This window comes from Lepisma saccharinum, chromosome 5, assembly GCF_977018435.1.
Source record: "Lepisma saccharinum chromosome 5, izLepSacc3.1, whole genome shotgun sequence".
Taxonomy (NCBI): domain Eukaryota; kingdom Metazoa; phylum Arthropoda; class Insecta; order Zygentoma; family Lepismatidae; genus Lepisma; species Lepisma saccharinum.
This window is the reverse complement of record NC_139233.1, coordinates 27,809,415-27,830,431: the sequence shown is the minus strand read 5'-3', so window position 1 is coordinate 27,830,431 and position 21,017 is coordinate 27,809,415. Positions and strand designations below refer to the sequence as shown.

At 34.1% G+C, this 21,017-nt stretch overlaps 1 protein-coding gene across 2 annotated transcripts in view; it reads left to right on the top strand.

The window, feature by feature from the left end:
* LOC145987728 (uncharacterized) overlaps positions 1 to 7,229 on the top strand; it is a 319,042-nt gene extending 311,813 nt beyond the window's left edge. Inside the window, exon 6 of one of the 2 annotated variants that reach the window (XM_083122351.1) lies at positions 6,947 to 7,229. In XM_083122351.1, the coding sequence (XP_082978477.1) occupies positions 6,947 to 7,185 (239 nt within the window). In that variant the 3' untranslated portion in view covers positions 7,186 to 7,229. Of the gene's footprint in view, positions 1 to 3,109; positions 3,337 to 6,946 lie in introns of those variants that run through there. The other variant, XM_083122375.1, reaches the window with a different exon arrangement.
* Positions 7,230 to 21,017: the final 13,788 nt, after the last annotated feature.

Genomic DNA, 21,017 nt, shown 5'->3' with positions numbered 1-21,017 from the left:
AAATAAACATGTACAGTTCGATTATCCGAACAAACCAGTTTTCCGAACACCCATGTCCCCCAATTACTTCGGATAATCGACGCTCTACTGTATTTATTTTTTTTCATTGCTACATGAAAAACCTTGGCAAACTCCACCAATAACACTGGTATGTGACCATTTTGCTTCACAGAAAGTATGCATTATTCTCATAACTTGCCTTCAGGAGTGAAGGAAAATGACATCCTATTATGTCTGTCACCCATCAGTTTTGAGCAACAGAGAGTTTTCGAAATTTTGATCCCTATTTGGCCCACACAATGGTTATTCACAGCGTCAGTTTATGGAAGGAACAGAAGTGAGATTGAGTAGGGTTATGTTTGATTGTGGGCATATGATTTGGTGTTTCTGATTGTTTCTGCTAAAGGCGTGAAGCTTATTGGGCATATTTCGTTGTTCAAGTTGGTGACCAAGATAAGTTGTGGGCACCACACTTCATTTGTAACACATGTTAATGCAAGTCAGTGGAAAAGAAAAAGTTTAAGTTTCGGAATTCCGATGTAATGGATGGAACCATGAGCTCATACAACAGACTGTTATTTCTGTATAAGTGGCATAAACAGGAAGAACAAAGCATCACTAAAGTACCCAAAAGTTGATTGTGCTCTGTGCCCAAATCCTCACAGTGAGAATGAGCCAATATCAACACTTCATGCAAATCTTTAATCCAATGTCTCTCTTGATTCTTCTTCTGACAATGACAAAAAGTACAGTGACACACATGACACTACAATCACTTCAGCAATTCAGTCAAAATGAGTTTAATGGTTTGCAGAGGGACTTAGATGGGCAGGCCATGTGGCACGAATGTGAGAGGAAAGAAGAGTATACAGGATTCTTGTTGGGAAACCTGATGGGAAGAGACCTGTAGGAAGGCCAAGATGAAAATGGAGGGATAAAATTGAGATGGACCTAAACAAAATCGGTAGGGATGGAAAAGGTTGGATTGATCTTGCCCAGGAGAGGAACAGATGGAAGGATTGTGTTTCAGCAGCAGCCATAAACCTTCAGGTTTAAGAATGCTAGAGAGTTAGTTAGTTTTGTATATACTAAACATTTTGGGAGAGTTTCTTGGTTCAAGATAAAACAGAAAAAATCTCTTTCCTGGTACATCTTTATGGTGGTACAAAAACAGAGAGAGAAATATTTCATGTCATATTTTACCACACATGAAAATCTTGCTTATTGTAACAATGTTGAAGGTTTGCTTCATGTTACTGGTGTACAGTACAACTCCTCAGAGTGACGGTTTTTGTGGATAGCTCAGTGAGAAAGAAGTCTGTAAACAGTTTTGCTAAACAATGGAAACAACATACATACATGATAACATGAAATCTCAAAGTAGTCTTTTAGAGAGTAGAGTATACGACACACATGTGGACTGTATGTGACAACCTGAAGGCACTGAGCATTCTTGCTGAACTTCAGTATGGGTTCCCTAAGTACACATGTTTTTTATGGAACAGCGAAGCAAAATTTCATCAATGGAACCTACGGAAGTGGCCAGCAAGATAACAACTCATCCTGGTGAGAAAAATGTACTACATAACCACTTGTTTGTCCAGGTAAAGCATTATTAGCTCGTCTCCATGTGAATCTAGGTCTGAAGAAGCAGTTTGTTGTATCCATTCCCACCTACAGTGATGCATTTATTTAGTGAGGCTAAATTATGAGCTGGTGTGTTCGAATGTCTTCAAATTCAAGCCCTGATGCAAGACAACAAATTTCACTGGAACAATGAACGAACAGCAAAAAGCAAATTGGGTTCCTTTAAAAAATGCAACAAAAAGTTTCACTGGCAACTAAATGGCTCCAAATTATGAACCATCCAGAATAAGTGTAGAAATCCATTTCCTTCGATCACTTTCCCAAAAATTTGGGCGAAGTTAGTGAGGAATGAGATGAGCTTTTTCACAGGGATATAAAACAATAAAATCCAGATACCAAGGGCACTGGAATTTATCAGTGCTAGTGACTAGAGTATGCAGGATTTTTTTTTTTTTTTTGAGAGAGAGAGAGAGAGTCGGATGAGCTACAAAATATTTCTTAATTACCATTATTAACTTTTGTTTCAAAAGTTGTTCAGAGACAAAATTGGTAATTGGGGGTAATTTACATTGTATTTCTCAATTTGGTTTTTAGTGAGTTCTTTACTTTTTTGATTTGAAAATTTTGTTTTTCTTAAAATTTCAGGAGGGGCTGTAGCCGCATCAGCTCTCCCCTATGCATGTCAGTGATGCTAACATGTAAATTCAACTCCCTTTCAGTATATCATACATAAAAGGCACCTTTGTCTTTTCATTTGCTATATGTATATTAAAACTTAAAATTTACATGTAATTTCTTTTTGTCCATTGCATAAAAATTTGATGTGGTAGAGAGAAACCGATGCCAGATCTGAGTTTAGTACATTGGAATTGACAAAGTTGAGGAAATTTTATTAGTTTCAAAGCACATACCAGTGTAATCTGTGTCAAATATTGATGTTATCCTTTTATCTTTGACAGAGAGAGCGAGAGTTATGGCTAAGGTTTCATGTGCAAAGGAGTTTGTATTATTCACAATATGATTTTTGACAACTTCAAAATATTTGGATCACATATTTTGCTTTATGAATAATTGTGAAATTCTTTATGTTTTTTCACATCATAAAATGTGACTAAAAATGCAGATGTAACAGGAGAGAAACAATAAATAATTGAAAATACTTCAATGTTTAATTACCTGTTAACCTTACAAAACAAGAATTAGTATGATACTTGTTCCATTTAGAACATAGGGTTTGGTCTTCTTCAGTTGCTTTCAATAACTGCATGAAACAGCCACTTCCATCTTCAAAACCAGAAAGGTAAGCATTGCATGTATTATAATTAGTATGCACTGCATAGAAATGGAAACCAATCAAGAATAAGAAAGATTGATTTAAATAAAAATATTTAAATTGCTTCAAACTTTTCTCACTGCCTGCTTAGGTTTTAAACTCTCTGAATCTTTGCTTCTATCTTATTTTAATTGAATTTTAATATAATTGAGCTGCATAATTATCATTATTTGTTTTTTTCTTTTCCAGCAAAAGCTGCCCCTGGCGAACCTGTAAGGATGTGCTCCTTATGTAACAAGACATTTGCAAGCAGGCAAGGTTTGAATTTACACGTAAAAAATGAACATGGATCAGATCGTGGACCATTTTTCTGTCCAATTTGTAAGAAAGTGTTAAAAAACAAAAATACATTGAAGACTCACATCTATATGTACCATAGGAAAGCTTTACAAACTGAATAAGAAGATCCATGGAATGACAACTGATGGAAATTTGGAATTATTTTCTCCTTTGAAGATATGTTAGTTTGTACAAGTTGTATCCTTGCATGGCAAGTTTCAGATATTATTCCTTGGAGAAGAAAATTAAATTTGGAATAACCTATTCAATTATACCAAGGAACGAAAGTTGCTTGTAATTTTGGGAATATTAGGAATATGCAGAGGAGCAATTGAAAATAAATTTGAGTGTTGTGAAGTAAATAAGTTGGTATTTCACACCATGAGTCAACATATTAAAAGGAGATAAAATTGTAACACATAACTTGTCTTGTTGTGAAGTAAATAAGTTGGTATTTCACACCATGAGTCAACATATTAAAAGAAGATAAAATCGTACCACATAACTTGTCTTGTGTTCTGAATTTTCAGGCTGACCTTGTTCCTGAGGGACGAAAGGAGAGAGGGGTTGTGGAGGGGTTAAAACATGGTTAAAATAGTGAAAAAGGTTTAAGAAATATAAAAATCTGGTTTATGCCACTGCAGCAATCAGCTTTGCAATGTCAGCTTCTTGATTTCATCTCATTTTTAATATTATGAAATATTTAAGTGAATTACCAAATTAGATGCTTTAATGGCTGACTTAGAATCTATGATTTATTTATTTCTTTCTGGACTTGTCGAAGTGCATTTTCTTGCATCTTTGTGCACTAATTTTTCTTGGTGTATGCATACAGTGCTATTAACTGTTGATGTAACCTCTTGAGGATCTGAGATAGTTTAATATCTCTTAACCTGCTAATTCACTACGAAGAAGCAAAATATTATAATAATTGATAAGTATAGCATGTACATTTATTTTAGTTATAAGAATGGTAACAGAATTGTTTCATGATAATAACTGAATTGAACAAACAAAGGGCAAGTTCAAACACTTGTGAAGACTATTTTTATACAACAATTGCAGCATGTATAAATGCAAGATGATACTGTAGTTGTACAGGTTTTATAACTATTATATTGTCTTTCTAAATGTATGTCATTTTAACAGTATTGTATAGCAGCTATAGTTCATATATTTGTCGGCTGGTAGTTTATTTCTAAATGCCATAAATGGATGGTCCATTGACCTTGCTGTCTTTATTTTCCAAATGATTCTTAACTTTTATTTGGTGGGGGGGGGGGGTTATAGCTGATTAAGAACTTGCATCTCAAATAGATAGATAGGGATAGCAGATAATCTGCTGCCAAAAATGTTAGAAATGCAACAATAAAAATAATCTACATTACCACACCTGACAGATATCCAGAACTTGCTACATAACATAATGACAAGATCATATCTCCATGTTTTGTGGACAACAAAATTATCTGAGGGGAGCGAAATAAAGCTCAGAGTATACATCAGGTCTTTCATTTCTTTGAAGTAATTAAACAAGAATCAGTAATCTAGCATTAAATACTCTTAATTCTTATCAAAATGGCAAACAAATCTTTCATTTATAAATGTGAAACACCACTGCATTAACCATTTCTCGAAATATGAACAAACTGAATTTCAACAGAAAAGAAATAAAGGTATGCAAATACTCCTCCAAGTTCTCTAATTTTTGTATCTTCCACAAAATTCCAAACACCTTACGGGTATTATGCTGTTGTTACTATTCTTGTGGATTATGATTCTCTTTCCCTTTGTGATAAATGATTGACTTGTTTGAAACTTTGTGACTTGGTGATATTGTACTTAAATAGGATGGTACCATGTATTCAAAAATGTTAAATTATATTTGTTTTTCAAGAAGCTTAGCAAAGAAATCTATGTATAGTTCAATTCAATTCAAAAGCCACAACATGTGTTTGTCACTACATACAATAATAAAATTTAGAGAACTTGAATATTTCTAATATATGGTAATAATAATAATAAGAAAAACATTCAACTTTTTAAAAAAGTATGTAACATTTTTACAAATTGCTCATGTAGATACAGGCATTGTGGAATAACTAAGAACGATCTGTTCCTGAGTAGCTATTGTATTTTTAATAAATTAATTTTTATGTAATCTTAAGCATAAGTATATTTTCATTTTATTAATGTAGTTACTATTTTTGTTAGTTTTTTACACATTCATATGAAGAATTTTTAGCAATATTACATTTTCATACATTTTAGGCTAGAGGATTCTTATATCAACATGTATTTGGAAACAAACCTGTATCTGAAAATAATTTAAAAGACAATAAAAGAATGGAAATGAAAGTCTATTTTATTTAATGTACAATTGTAACCCTATCTTATGCAATATCTCAAGATTATAAATTTTGCTAAGAATAAAATGGAATAATCAGTCTATCATTAAAATGACTTTTCGAATATGTCTTCTGCAAATATTGTGAAAATTCTTCCATTTTAAGTGGGCACATTCCTACATCTTGCTGATTAAAATTTTGAAATTTCTTCAGTTAGTTGTCAAGTTTAAGGTTGATGATTCATGAGCTATGCACTGTATATTATTTTACATGAAGAAATTGGTGCTAATTTACTATATAATAACAAATCGAGAATGAAACAGACACTAGCATAAAAGTTATATTCTTCAGGAGATGAAAAATAAAAGCTAAATATGTACATACTGATCAAATAATAATGTTAAAAAAACAGATGGAGATATAAATATGTATTATGTAACTTTCCACTGACTGAGGGAACAAGTTTTAATCTTATCTTTTTAATCATCAAAAATCCTGGTTACTGAAACTTCAACAAATTTTCAGGTATTTGTTTACTATTTTGAAGATACGTCATGTTGATGGCACTACACATGAAATTTATATATTGTGTTACGATAATTCAATATGTGTTATTATTATTATTTTTCATCAAGATGATTGTATGTAAGTGTGCATATGGGTATGTTGGGTGCCATACTGCTGTCTTCATGATAAAAGCAAGAATCTTCAAGTATTAAGAACTGATATTATAAAGTTGATAAACATGGTATGATTTTTGCATTATCCGTTTATCTAACACTGGCTGTTGATCAGTTTCTATCATTTGAAACCTGTCTCTAACACTGGCCGCATGACCATAACATAAATCCAACTGTGATGTTGATATGTTTATATGAGATGGAACTACTATTCAAATTGCATTTATTCAAAAAGCCAGTTTATTTTAAATAATTTTTAGTAAATTTTCAAAATACACAAAAACATTTTTCTCTCAATATAATTGGTATTCAATAGCCTAAAAACTTGACATTATATTGTACATTCAACATGCACTGTAACTGTATTAATAAGAATATTTTGATGATTATTGTGTCATGTTTACAGAATTTTTCAATGTACAGTACATGCTTAATGCAATGTATTTTTCAAAATTGCATTTATCTGTGATTGGCACAATCCCATCAAATTCAGAAAAACTAACAATTTAATATAATATTAATATTTCTTGTTTTTTCTTTAATGGAATACAAATGAAATTTTGGGGATAAAGAGGTTTGTACACTCTCCACTGTGTGTTAAATGTATGTTTTAGCACATAATAATATTTGCATGAAGGTAATTTCTGAATTAGATATTGAATTTTTAACATTTTCTCAATCTAACCTAATCTAATTTAAAATTGTTAATTCTTTTTCAGGGCTATCAACCCAGGAAGTATTCGTTGATGGTCCAATGGAGTGTCCATATTGTTTCAAAAAATTTGACACAAGGGGAGGATGTCAGAAGCATATTAGAAATGAACATGGTAATGATAGAGGGCCTTTTGCCTGTCCTCTGTGTAATAAACTGGCCAAAAATAAAAACAGTTTGAGATCCCATATGTATCTTTATCACAGAAATGAAAGGCAGATGTTCCTAGAAAAATTTCGAGAATAAAAGGATTGCATGCACAAATGCCTTGCAAATGTATGAATTTATTGTATACAAAGGGACCAATCAATTATTTTTTCTCTAAATTCTACTTGGAATTCTCTTTAGTAACATATCAACATAGATAATTGGTTGTGTACAATATGGCACAACAATAATGGGAATTCTTACTTTACCACAGCAAGAAAATCTAGGAGGATGATTTTGCTTTGAAAAAACCTCATGTCTAGGGCTAGGATTTTGATGACTTTACCTTTTCTTTCTGGGAATCCAGAAACATGCGTGCTTCAGTATTTACCTAGGTACTTGTTTGTGGCAAATTAAGACATTTAAATGAATTTGTTGGGACATATTTGTGCATTTTTTTTTTAGCATTTTTGGTCCAATTAGGCATTTTTTTGCATTTTAGGCCTTCTTTTTGTGATTTTCTTCCTTCTGGGGTTTAACGTGTTTATATTCCATGATTTATTGACAAAGTGTACTAGATGAGAATCATCAGTCATTTCTTTTTTAAATCTTTGTAACATACTGCAACTCAAAGTTAAACAATGAACTTAGATGATAATAGCAACCTATTGTATCTGCAGAATCATGTGTTGTTTTATTTTAGACCATAAATTATGAGGTTGGTGGTTCATGCTATTTATTTCTAGCATGAAGTTTTTTGTTCCATAAATGCATTTTTTGGTAATTTATTGGTCAACAAAATCCTAGCTCTACTCACGACTCCCTATTAGAACCTACAATCATAAACTTGCAAGAGGACAATGATTCAGATCTGATAGCAACAGTGCAGACAGCAAATCATTTGCAGACATTTCGGAATAAAGTAAGTTTCATGAATTTATATTTTTTTCCATCATATGGTTAAATTTATAGTCATATAAAAAAAGCTGATATCTCACATCAGCATCATAAAATTAACAGACAACTATCACAATTACATACTTTTTGGGTTTTTAAATAATACATGGAATAATTACAATCATCCATAATTATTTGTAAAAAATAAATAGATAAAGTGAAATAGATATATATCTAATAGCAATAGGTGTGTTTCATCTACATTACAAACTGTTGCATTGTTGCTTCAAGCGGCCATGATGGAGACCAGTTCTTGTAAACATATGGAATTCAAGAGGTGGGAGATTTGAAGCTTGCTTATGATGGTAAATTGAGCAGTATTCGGCTGTACAAGCAGAAGCTCCCATTATTTCACGATATTTTCTTGCACATGAAAAACAAAATTAGCTGCAAACATGTGACACGGTCGTGCTGGGTTCAACCATAGGATATTGATAGCCATAAGAATATATTGATCTCAATACATATTGAGAATGAGCAACATGAAACTCTATATTGGTATATGAATGACACCTTTCAGGGCACGGGAAAACATTAAGATTTGCAGTAAAAGAACAAAACTCAGGACTTACATTTTAACATATAGATTCAGAATCTATTTATCTTCATTATGCAATTAAGAACAAAATTGTACATCATAACGAAACACACTAAAAGTCACAGTAACAGCAGCACAAAAATTATCACATGCACTTCCATTGACTTTCCACAACAAGATTAATATATACCAGGCAGGATGGTGTACTTCAACAGTCTGTTCATACGTCCGGGAAGGACATTTAGAAATAAAATCGACGACAACTTGTGGAAGCACTCACAGGCTAGGAGATTTTGGATTCAACCTTCTAAAAGTATCTTCCTTATGTCTGAAGAACAATTAAAAATATTCAAATTGTCGAAATTCACCATGCACAATTCCTTGCGAGTTTTTGTGTCCAATAACACTGCCGTGTTGAATTTCACTTGGGTAGCTATGGAGGGTCCTGTCCACAAATAAAACAACTTGAAAATGGTTTGGTTAACAGCTGAACTTGGACGATGACTTCTTAGCAGCACCAGGTCATCCTCCTTCAACTGCATGGCATGGGACTTCTGCTTCAGTTTCCGCCTCTGTACAGCATATCGTTCCCGTAACTGCACTTGCACAACCTTACTTTGCCAATGTTACTCACCATCTTCGTATTCGGGCTGGAAATTTAGTATAATCTTGGATAGAACTGCATGTACAAAAACAACTTGTAACTTCATAAACTGAGTTATTAACCAATGAGGCAATGTTGAAGTGTATTTTGAACAATATCAGGTAAACACATTGGCAATAAACGTGAAGAAAACGTAAGACTCACTGGAGCGTCACCAGACAGGTGAATGTCACAAACTAAGCCCTTTTCCGTGCCAGGCCTCTCTGAAAACACCTTACTATGTGCAATAAATATCTCAAATAATTCGGCTCTTTGTTCCTTAGCTAATAATTCACTGGAGTCAATCTTCTCTCTTATATTCTCTAGCAGTGTAGCCCATTTATCGTAGCTAGCTTCAATCCTCCAGACGCTCATCCACTGATCAACTGAATCATCATCATCTAGCTTTTGCTCTATTGGCTCTCCATCCTTCATTAAATGCAACTTTTTATACTAGAGATTGATCTCTGCTTCATATTTCTGCAAGAACGAATAACCCAATAATAACTCTCAAGGCAAATCCTTCACAGCCCGACCCTGTGGCCGAGTGGTTAGCACATTGCGCTGCGACGCCAAGGGTCCCGGGTTCGAATCCCGGTCGGGCTTGGTTGTTTGTGAATGTCCATTCATCAATTTCATCATTTCATCACTCATCCCCATCTTCGCAAATTAGCCAAGAGGCACAAAACGCGAAGTAAAATAAACTAAATCAAATTAAAAAAAAATCAAATCCTTCACAACAAAAATTTCTAAAGTATGGTGCTCTCAGCAATTTCCAGCATGATTCTGCTGTTTCCCACAACTCGAGTTCGACTATTTCCAGCAAAATCAATAAGTCGTACCTCTGGAGTAGTTTGTAACATGGCCCCTGGCAAATTTTACTTTATTTTGTTCCAAATATCTAGACTCAGAACAGATATTTCAGCTGCAGTGTCCACTATACAAGTGATATCAACATTTTCTACACGTGCCTTGAACTCAGACGCTCTTACGTTTTAACATATAGATTCAGAATCTATTTATCTTGATTATGCAATTAAGAACAAAATTGTACATCATAACGAAATGCACTAAAAGTCACAGTAATAGCAGCACAAAAATTATCACATGCACTTCCATTGAATTCCCGCAACAAGATTAATATATACCAGGCAGGATGGTGTACTTCAACAGTCTGTTCATACGTCCGGGAATGACATGTCACATGGCGGCTGTGCGAATCCTGACCTCATGAAACCCACCTATAATTATCCTCACAAGACAATTTTAAATGAACAAAATTATCAGTTATTCATGATTTGTGAAATGTTTGGAAGAAATCTGTTCTAGTGTGAAACCATTTGTTTCTAGAAATCTTGTGTAATACATTCAGTTGTGCAAAAGCCACACCTTTCTAAAACTAGAGAGATTAAGATATGTTTGCTGTTATTGATAGGAATTTTTGTTGAAGTGCCAGATTAAAAAATAATAGAATCACTCTGAAGCCTTCAATCATATTTTAGTAACCAGTGGCGTATTCTGAATATTTGACCTTGTTTCCTGCAACAGTTCTTATTTATTGTATATATTTATTATATATTAATTAGATGTAACAGAAATAAAACAACAATAATAGAAGTTCAACAACATCAAATTTTGCAGCAATTTCTTATATATGAAAAAGTTTGTTTACCAGCAGTGAACCAGATAACATGGGAGAATACGCCACTGGTAGTAACTTTAGCTCATGGTTATGTATATAATAGAATTAATGTTTGTTTACCATGCTAAAATTGGTTTCTTTGTCTCTTAACAAAGACCTAATTATAAATTTTATTAACTATAGTTGCTTCATGTTGCTGTTGGTGATGAATTAATTATTTTGATATTATGATTGTATTTCTTTTAATACTGGAAATGAGACAAATGTTTGAAACTTATGCTTACCATTTAAAAGAAAAAGCAGAATCTCCTCAAGTATCATTTCATTTTTAGTTTTGTATCTTGTTGCAAATGTTTAGGAAACTAATGCTATGTTTTTGCACCAATTAAAAGTAATTATGTAATGACGTTATATTTTCATTTATTATTAATGTCAGAATTATATGTAGAATGTAAAGAGATTAAGTGTAGAAATGGAACTGTACATAACATATAATATTTGCTTTGTATGATAATCTTGCTATCTTTTAGATGTAGTTTACAATACACCTAGAATTATTAAGGATGGGTGAATGATTTCCAACTTTGCATCCTAAGGACAAGATAATTGAAAAGATAATTGAATTAATTGAAAAATATTAGGGCTGAGCAGGTGCCACTTTGAACCGATACCAGTTCAATTTCAGTTTAACAGTTTTTATTTCAAAAATTTAATCTGAGCAATTAAAAGAACTCTAATTTGATCACAAAATCCATTTTTTTAACATAATACTGGTGCAAAATAAATTGAAATTTTGAATTTTGCATAAATTCTAGAATAATTAGACTTTGCAAAACTGTTGCACATCATTTTTGTAAACCTCACAAAATATGAATCTGGAAAAGTATCAGTCCGTATCAGTGAATATTTTATTTTCCAATTGATACTTTCTGTTTCCAATACTACTAGTATGAACCAATACTGATACTTTGGTATCAATATCAGCTCAGCTCTAAAAAATATATGTATTAGTAGTGATCTCTTGAACCAATTTTTATAAGTTTAACAACTATGATTACTGGATATTCTCTTTTCCCATGAATATCCTACATTTTCTGAAAATCTGTTTGTCAAAACTTGTTTTAAGTTCACTTTATGGACCTGGACACATATTTTAAAGTGATATCTGAATCACTGTACAGTGTCCTCCACCAAGGATCAAAATGTGGGCAAGAGGAGAAAGATAAAATACATTTTCATGTTGCATGGTATTGATATTACAGACAGTGCTGGATCTACAAGCCGCAAAACCCTGCAGTGCGGGGGGGGGGGGGGCAGAGACATGTAAGCCTTTAGGGGGCCCTCAGCCTTTGACATAGTAGAGGATTCGTACAGTATATGCAAAATAAATGTATACAATACAAACAGGTAAATGTAAAGCTAAAGTTCCCTATGCATGTAGCACCGTGCCATGAAGGCACATTTAGGATATGTGGTAGTAGGGTCCCACATATTTTCGATGTTGGACATCTTGGAGGTGATGTGATAAGCACCATGCTCCGGCCGCCTTTACCCATCACAGGATACCATTTGATTCGAGGCTGGGTGGGCCATAGAGCCGCTTTATGCGATCTTAGATCACCCATCCCGGGTCTCCCGTGCAGCAGACTAGAATCAAATCAGGCTAGAATTTCACGAGAAATGCAGTGGTGAAGGTTTCTTTAACCTATCTTTATTCAGGAAATAGTTATGACTGCTGCCGAAACCGGGAAAGCCAGGGAACCCGAGTCCCTCCAGTTCTCGTTTGCCCCCCCCCCCCATATAGGGGGACTAATGTATAACTTTCAACATATTACACGTACGTAACTTTTGCACACAGAAACTTCGCACACAACAGGTTGGAAATTACGTAGGTTTCTGCTCTGAAATGGGCAGAATCAATAATCACTCAGTTTGAGTGTCTTTCTTGTGCTTGTGCGTTTACTATTTCAGTATTTCATTTTTCAAACCGACAATGAATTAAGAAAAACGCATGATATATTATGAATGAATATATATGAGAATAGAGGAAGTAGCATGGGAATGCTGTAGTCTTCATGCTATTCAATGAGCCAATCCATTTCAAAATTGGCACCTTTGTTTCCCTTCGGAAAAGTCAAGCAGAAGTTGATAATATTCTGTTTTCAATGTGCCACTGTTCTATATAATCAGGATTAGTATATTTTTTACATGTACCTGTGAACATGTGTGTGCTACTTCATACTGCATTGATGTGGCTGAAAGTTGCACTGTTACATATTTATATCAATGCTTAACCAACTTTCAAAACAATACGTGTATGTGTGTGGGTGGCTTAAGGGCTGGGCGACCGAAGCAATTGCCCAGGACACAGCCCTCGATGGCACCAGACTGGGGCATCCCGATTTAGTAGAACCCAATGCTTATTTCTGATTACATAAATGTGGATATTTGTTTTATAAAGAGTTGGATTTGTGTAGAGAAAAATTAAATGAAGTTACTTCTCAATGACAAATTAATATTGCAAAATTATGTAGCAATTTAAACCTTCAATATATGTGTTCTTTGACGTTAAGGCATTGAAAAAACAAGGCTTTTATTTATCGTCGTTAAAGCCGTAAATACACAGCACGGTCATGTTTTTTTATTGACCGAAGGTGGAAAGTAGTTGGATCAGGGTAAAAAGTTGAGGTGATGGGTGACAGAGTGGACAGTTACAGTGCGAAAAATCAACCTCGCCTGGATGAAAATTTTATCTTGGGCCTTCCTTTTTTATGTAAATTTGTGTGAAGATATTAAACTCCTATAAAGGATTGTAGGAATAAGTATTATAAACCGAATATGATAATCAAATTCTCAGTCAAAAGTTACATGTAAAGTATTACGTTGTATAATTACATAATCACATTAGTACAGTGAATTTATTGTCCAGCTAGTTATTGTAATTACAATTTTTCAAAGGTTAACTCAGTGTATTAGGTCCCAACTAATGAAAACAACACTTTGCCCCCTCCCCCGCAAACAGAAATAAATCAGAATTTATGCTTTATTTAGCTTCACCCCCCCCTAAATCTCTGAAGAAATCGTCGCCTATGCACATCATTCCCCTCCCATTTAAATTATTTTGAGTTGAATTCATTATGGCGGCCACCAATATGGCGGACGTCCGCTTGGAATACACCAATGTGGTTCCTCCTAAGCCTAACCTGTTTCTGTCGTGACCAATTGCACCCAGCAAGCCTTACTCCTTTACTTTTTATAGGGAGTGTTAAGTGACTTTGAGTCACCCTGTAGGCCCTTGTATATGACTTGTCAACATGGGAACAATAATTACACACACACTCATACATTATATATGTGTAATACCGTGTGTATAATATATATACACACACACACAATGTGTGTGTGTGTGTGTGTGTGTTTGAAGGTACATAGGCAGAGGAGGGAGGGGGGGCTTTGGTAATATTTTGTGGGGGGCAAGAATTGTAGATCCGGCACTGATTACAGAACTCCAGTAGTCAAAAATAATGAAACTTAATTTGCAGAAGAATCTCACCCCAAACTAGACTTCTGGTACCCCCTCCCAAAAATAGAAATAGTTTGAAAGTTTTGAAAAATGGCTCCCTCTATATATTCATATCAACTGTGAAAGTGCAAACACTGCAAAATACCAAAGATCAATGTGTTAATCCTTATATCTACATATCATACATTCTGGCAAGGTATATAGAACATGAGAGTTTAACTTTAGATAAAGCAATGAAAAGAAACATATGAGAAGAGCCAACAAAATCTTACAAGCTGAAAGGTATTCAAGTCATTAATACAATTTTGTATACATGGATATTTGATAAATAATTGTTCAGTTTAGATATTGATGTAGTATTGTTAATAGTGTTATTTTTAAGATTAGTTGTATGTAACATTTCTTCTGTTATTCTAATAAACTTGATTACATTTAACAAGAACATTAAGTTTCATTTTTACGTAAATGATATATGTAAATGTATTGAATAAATGTTATTGAGAAGTTTTATATGTGTGTTATTTAATACCTAAGTTTCTATATATTAATGCCTTTTATCAATATGTATGAGAATCTGTTATATGTGATAAGTCACCTAAACATGATTTCATAAAGTATGAATTATCAGGACTATTTAACCAGCATTATTATACTACTCCTATTATAATGAAAATTGCAAGACACTAATATTTAACAATAAAACAGTGAGTGTATACTTATGTATTTTCATGTATTTTTGCATAAAATAGCAATATTTTAATGATGACTTGCATCATGAATAATCCAAGTTAAGCTTTGTAGTGTTCAGAAAGTGTGAACAGACACCAATTAATTTTCTTTGGCTTGCTGCTCTTTATGTTCAATGGCATTCTGCCAAATGGAGGGGGAGGGAGGTTAGCCTGACTTTTCTGTGGGCCTATGCATATCAATTCTCAATAAATTGTAACAAATTTGCATGTTGAAAGCACAATAATTCAACATATTACAATCATTCAAGTGCCCATGTGAAAATATAATAGAAAGCAATATTGTAATGAAGAACTTTATACAAATATATGACTACAAAGTAAAGCAGCCAAAGCATTAAAATTGAAATAATAGACAACATCAGTGTTGCGATTAACTTAAAAAGGTGACATTAAATAACCAAATAGTAATGTGAAAAATGTATTATTTGAGTTATCAACATGTGAAAGGCATCGGATATTCGTGAATGTAACCCAAGTAGATTCAAATACTTGTGCTTAATTCGATAATATAATTTCATGAGCTAAGAAAGAGGAAGAAACTGGTTGACAATCTGTAAGATCAGAGATGTAGATACGGTGGGACAAATGCAACATGCAGTGCTTAAAACTGAATTTTTCAGATGCATTCTAGAGCTGTGGAAAAAAAACTGAATTATTAATTTGTAACATCCTTATTCCATACGGTAATATTATAGTGTATACAGTGGAAAACTGATTTTAAGTTCCAGGAATTTACGTTCTCCGCATTATACAGGGTGTTGCAAAATACCTGTTACAATGCTTGGGAGGTGATTTGACAAGTAAAAACAAGGAAAAAAAAAGGCATGTGAGAAAATGTCGAAATCGGCACCATCTTCGAGTGACAGGCATGCGAAAATCGCCTCACACCATGTTTAAAGCACAATAACTCAAGAAGGAAGTAAGATATCAATGTCGGATTAAAATAATACAAAGAAAGTCGTACCTGACGAATACAATGGTGCAGCAATTGAGGCCCAGTGTAAATTGCGCAAGGGGACTCTCAAAGAAAGTGGGGAATCCCCTTATGGAAAATACAGGAAATTTACTACTATTTTTTACATAATGTTGAGATCGGAATGTAACAAGTAAAAAATGATGACATATGTCCACATATCCCACTACTGCTGGGACACCATCCCACACTCGGGAAATTGGAAATTCACCCAAAATGACACTATGCCGTCAGATTATGCTGAGATTGATTTCAGCTAAGTGATACAGAAAGCCCCACTAGATTGATTGATTTAGTTTATTTTACTTTGCGTTTTGTGCCTCTTGGCTAATTTGCGAACATGGGGATGAGTGATGAAATTGATGAATGGACATTCACAAACAACCAAGCCCGAGCGGGATTCGAACCCAGGACCCTCAGCATCGCAGCGTGATGTACTAACCACTCGGCCACAGGGTCTGGCGGAAAGCCCCACTAGAGGCGCTTGGAGTGTAGGTCATCTGTTACGTATTAGCGTAGGTGGATACTACGTAGAGAGTGTAGTCGACCATTGTTCTTCCTGTCTGTTCTGCGTGGAGTTTAGTCTGGTGTGTGAGTGTGGTTGAATTGTGCCAAGGAGTATTGTACGTAGAGTATGTTTCCCAGTGTTCTTTCTCGGTTTGCAACAACTGCATGGACACCTTTGTGTCATCTAATCATGGTAGTTGTGATCTGTCACTCAGAGGGAAAGTGCTGGTCAGTTCTTGAACAGGACAATGGCGGAGTACTCTACCCACGAGCTTGGTGATATGCATCTCGTTTATGGAGAGGCACACCGAAACAGCCGTGAAGCACGGCATTCGTATCACAAACGTTTTCCCAATAGGGGGTTACCAACACATTCACTCTTTCAAAGACTTGATGCTCGACTGCATGAAACTGCACTCTACTACCCCATAGGTGGGATGGTGGAAGGCCCTGCACTGTGCGCACTGTGCAATTTCTCGCCATTCTCCGTCTTCAATCCTTCGAGGATTACCCACTTTCTTTGGGAGTTCTCTTTTAGTATGTACAGCCTGACGACATGTGGCCATTGTTTAACTTTTGTTTTTCGTACTGCAAAGTAGTGTGTCAACATTAGGGGATTGAAAACGTTTTTTCCTGGTTTTCCCGTATATTTTTCCATTTGGGATGGTGTCCCAGCAGTAGTTGGATATGTGGACATATGTCATCATTTTTTACTTGTTACATTCCAATCTCAACATTATGTAGAAAATAGTAGTAAATTTCCTGTATTTTCCATCAGGGAATTCCCCACTTTCTTTGAGAGTCCCCTTGCCACACTGGACCTCAATTGCTGCACCATTGTATTCGTCAGGTACGACTTTCTTCGTATTCTTTTAATCCGACATTGATATTGTTATTGTTATTGTGCTTTAAACATGGTGTGAGGCAATTTTCGCACGCCTGTCACTCGAAAATGGTGCCGATTTCGACATTTTCTCACATGGCATTTTTTCCTTGTTTTTACTTGTCGAATCACCTCCCAAGCATTGTAACAGGTATTTTGCAACACCCTATAAATTCAATCTTGATGGTCCCAACATAGCAAAATGTTATACAATTTTCCTCGATTTTATATTTTCTTGCATTATTAATTTTTTCAGCTTGGTTCCCTGAAAAACATAAAATCTAGGTTCCACTGTAGTAATTAATAAATAATTTAAATATATTTTCTAGTGTAGAGCTCATATAGTTTACTGGTTGGCTTGTAGACACAATATTTCTATTAATATTAAAATTTTAGATCATCCGTTTAGTGTAATATTTTCTTAGAATATGATTTGAGTGATTTGTCCAAAATTGTAAAACAATTACAAATCAACTCAGCTTTTTTCTATTTGTTACATCCAAGTGTAGGAACCCACAGCTTGTAGCTTGTAGCATAACTAGCACTGTGGTGCTTTTATTTTAAATATTTTATACTTTTCCTTTCTAATCAAGACTATGATTATAATTTTAAAAAATACTAAAAGCACATTATTGTTCTTCCTTTTCAGGTCTTGCTGCATTCCTGCAAGTGATTTCTTGCAAGGACAATAACAATTTTACTTGCAAAAGTTGCAATCAAGGATTTATATCTCGAAGAGGCTACAATATGCATATGAGAAACATTCATGGGGACGATAAAGGCCCTTTTAAGTGTCCTTACTGTCAAGTAATTGTAAAAAACAAGAATAGTCTTCGAACACATGTGTATTTTACTCATTCAACACAGAAGTAAATGAAGAACTGTCATCATTGGTATAAATTTACAGGAAACACTATTGAATTTATTCTTAATGGTAGGCTGAAAAATTAATTAAACTTTTATTGCTCCAACAGAAAAAAATATTAATATCAGTGCATCTATGCTTGTGACTCAGTTCTGCCATTTAAGTTGTGAACAGGTTCCTACACCATGTTGCTGAGGGGAAAAACATTATTACTGCAACATATTCTGCATTCATTTTGGCATCTGGTAGAGAAAGCAACACATATTACTTAGCAGTACTTAGGCAGTGGCTTAAACACATCACACCCACAAAATGTTAGCCGGTAAACAGCATGGATGTAACATTATGCTAGGCTCACTGCAACATATTGCAGAAAACATATAGTATGTTATACTCAGTTACGGAGTTAATAATTACTTACAGTGCTACTTATAAAAAAGTGTCTCAAATTTTCATGACTGTTCTGGCAACATCTTATTTCTTTGGTTAGGCTATTACTTTTATGAATATTGTAAAGTGTGTCACATACTTTTTTATGTTAGAAAGAGACAGGTAGGTATATATGAGTCTAGGTAAGATTGTGATATTAATAATAACCCATGGGGCAAAAACCCAAAGATAAAATACACAAAACAGTAATTTTTCCTGTAGTAATATATGGATGGATACTCGGTCCCTTATATTTAAAGAGGAACACAAATTAAGAGTATTTGAAATAAAATCCTTAAGAAAATATTTGAACCTAAAAGGGGATAAGGAGACAGATGAGTGGAGAAGGTTACATAATTTAGAAGTGCATAATTTGTATTCCTGTCCACATTTTATCAGAATAATTAAATCAAGAAGACTTAGGTGGGCAGGCCATATGACACAAATGGGAGAGGAAAGAAGAGTTTACAGGATTCTTGTTGGAAAAGCTGATGGTAAGAGACCTGTAGGAAGGCCAAGACAAAGATGAAGGGATAACATTGAGATGGACCTAAAGGGAATAGGTAAAGATGGAGAAGATTGGATTGATCTTGCCGAGGATAGGGACAGATGGAAGGCTTATATTGTTGCATTCATAAACCTTCGGGTTTAAGAAGGCTAGAAAGTTAGTTAGTTAATTTGCAACAGCCCATTAGGGCCAGAGCATTCCTATCGACTTGCAGCCTCACTCCCACCAGAGGTTATGGGGTGATGTGTGGTCAGAACGATGAACCCCCGGTCATTGTTATAGGTTTACATAACTGATTTACACTACTCATTCATAGTTCCCCAATTTAATCATGATGGTGGATGGCCACCGGTCCCATACATAAGCCGAAATCTCAAGAGGAATGTTGTTACTCTTCCCCCAGGAAACTCTGTGTTGGACAGAGTGTGATATTGCTTGATCATTGTCATCCTTCACCATTTTTGGTCTCTGACTCTGTCAGGAGTGAGCCTTAGCTACTTGATCAGTCATAGATATGAGGGGCATCTGCTGATAAGGGGAGATCCAAATAAGAAGTCCCAGATTCATGTGGTAGTCTACCATGATCCTATCTACCTCAGCAAATTCCCAATGACTTACTTACTAACTTGTATAATGATGAGTAAACATCTGTCTTGGGAAAGTTAATTTTTAAAGTAACTCGGTTACAGTTATTCATTTTGAAAAATAACTCAGTTACAGTGTTGTAAATAATAAACAAAGCCTATGGAGTTCCAGTCATCGAGAAATCGACTCCTACACAGAACTGAGTGGTTCATAATCTGTGTCTGTGTAGGCATAACTTGCCTGTCATGGTGTTGTAGAATAACTGCTGCAAGTTCAGTGTAAAGGCACACATTGTGCATAACAGATTTGTAAATAAATTTATAGAATAAGGTTCAACATACAGTTACTTTAAATTGTAACTTTACTAACTTTCTTTTATCATAAATACGATACAGCTCATATTTTGTACATGGACCAAAAAGTTATTATTTTTCATTAATGACAATCTAAATTTAAAATTAATTTTCATTAAATAATAATCTACTTCATATATTTGAATATGAAAATATAGAGGCGAAAGAAATAATTGTAATTAAATTATCTTAATTTGCAAATATAAGAACAAAAACTCTAAAAGGAACTGTTAATTTCATTACTTGTTACTTGACAAAAGTAGCTGGCACACATTGTGCATAACAGATTTGTAAATAAATTTATAGAATAAGGTTCAACATACAGTTACTTTAAATTGTAACTTTACTAACTTTCTTTTATCATAAATACGATACAGCTCATATTTTGTACATGGACCAAAAAGTTATTATTTTTCATTAATGACAATCTAAATTTAAAATTAATTTTCATTAAATAATAATCTACTTCATATATTTGAATATGAAAATATAGAGGCGAAAGAAATAATTGTAATTAAATTATCTTAATTTGCAAATATAAGAACAAAAACTCTAAAAGGAACTGTTAATTTCATTACTTGTTACTTGACAAAAGTAGCTGAGTTAATAAAATCATATAACGTACCTATAATGATCGAAATATATCATGCTTTAACTCCTGGCCCTCCATCGAAACATTAACATTATTGTCATTTTTAACCACTATGGTAATATGAAGTAACTAGTTACCGTTACTTAAAAAAAGGAACTATTTCTTGTAATTTAGACCCACTTTA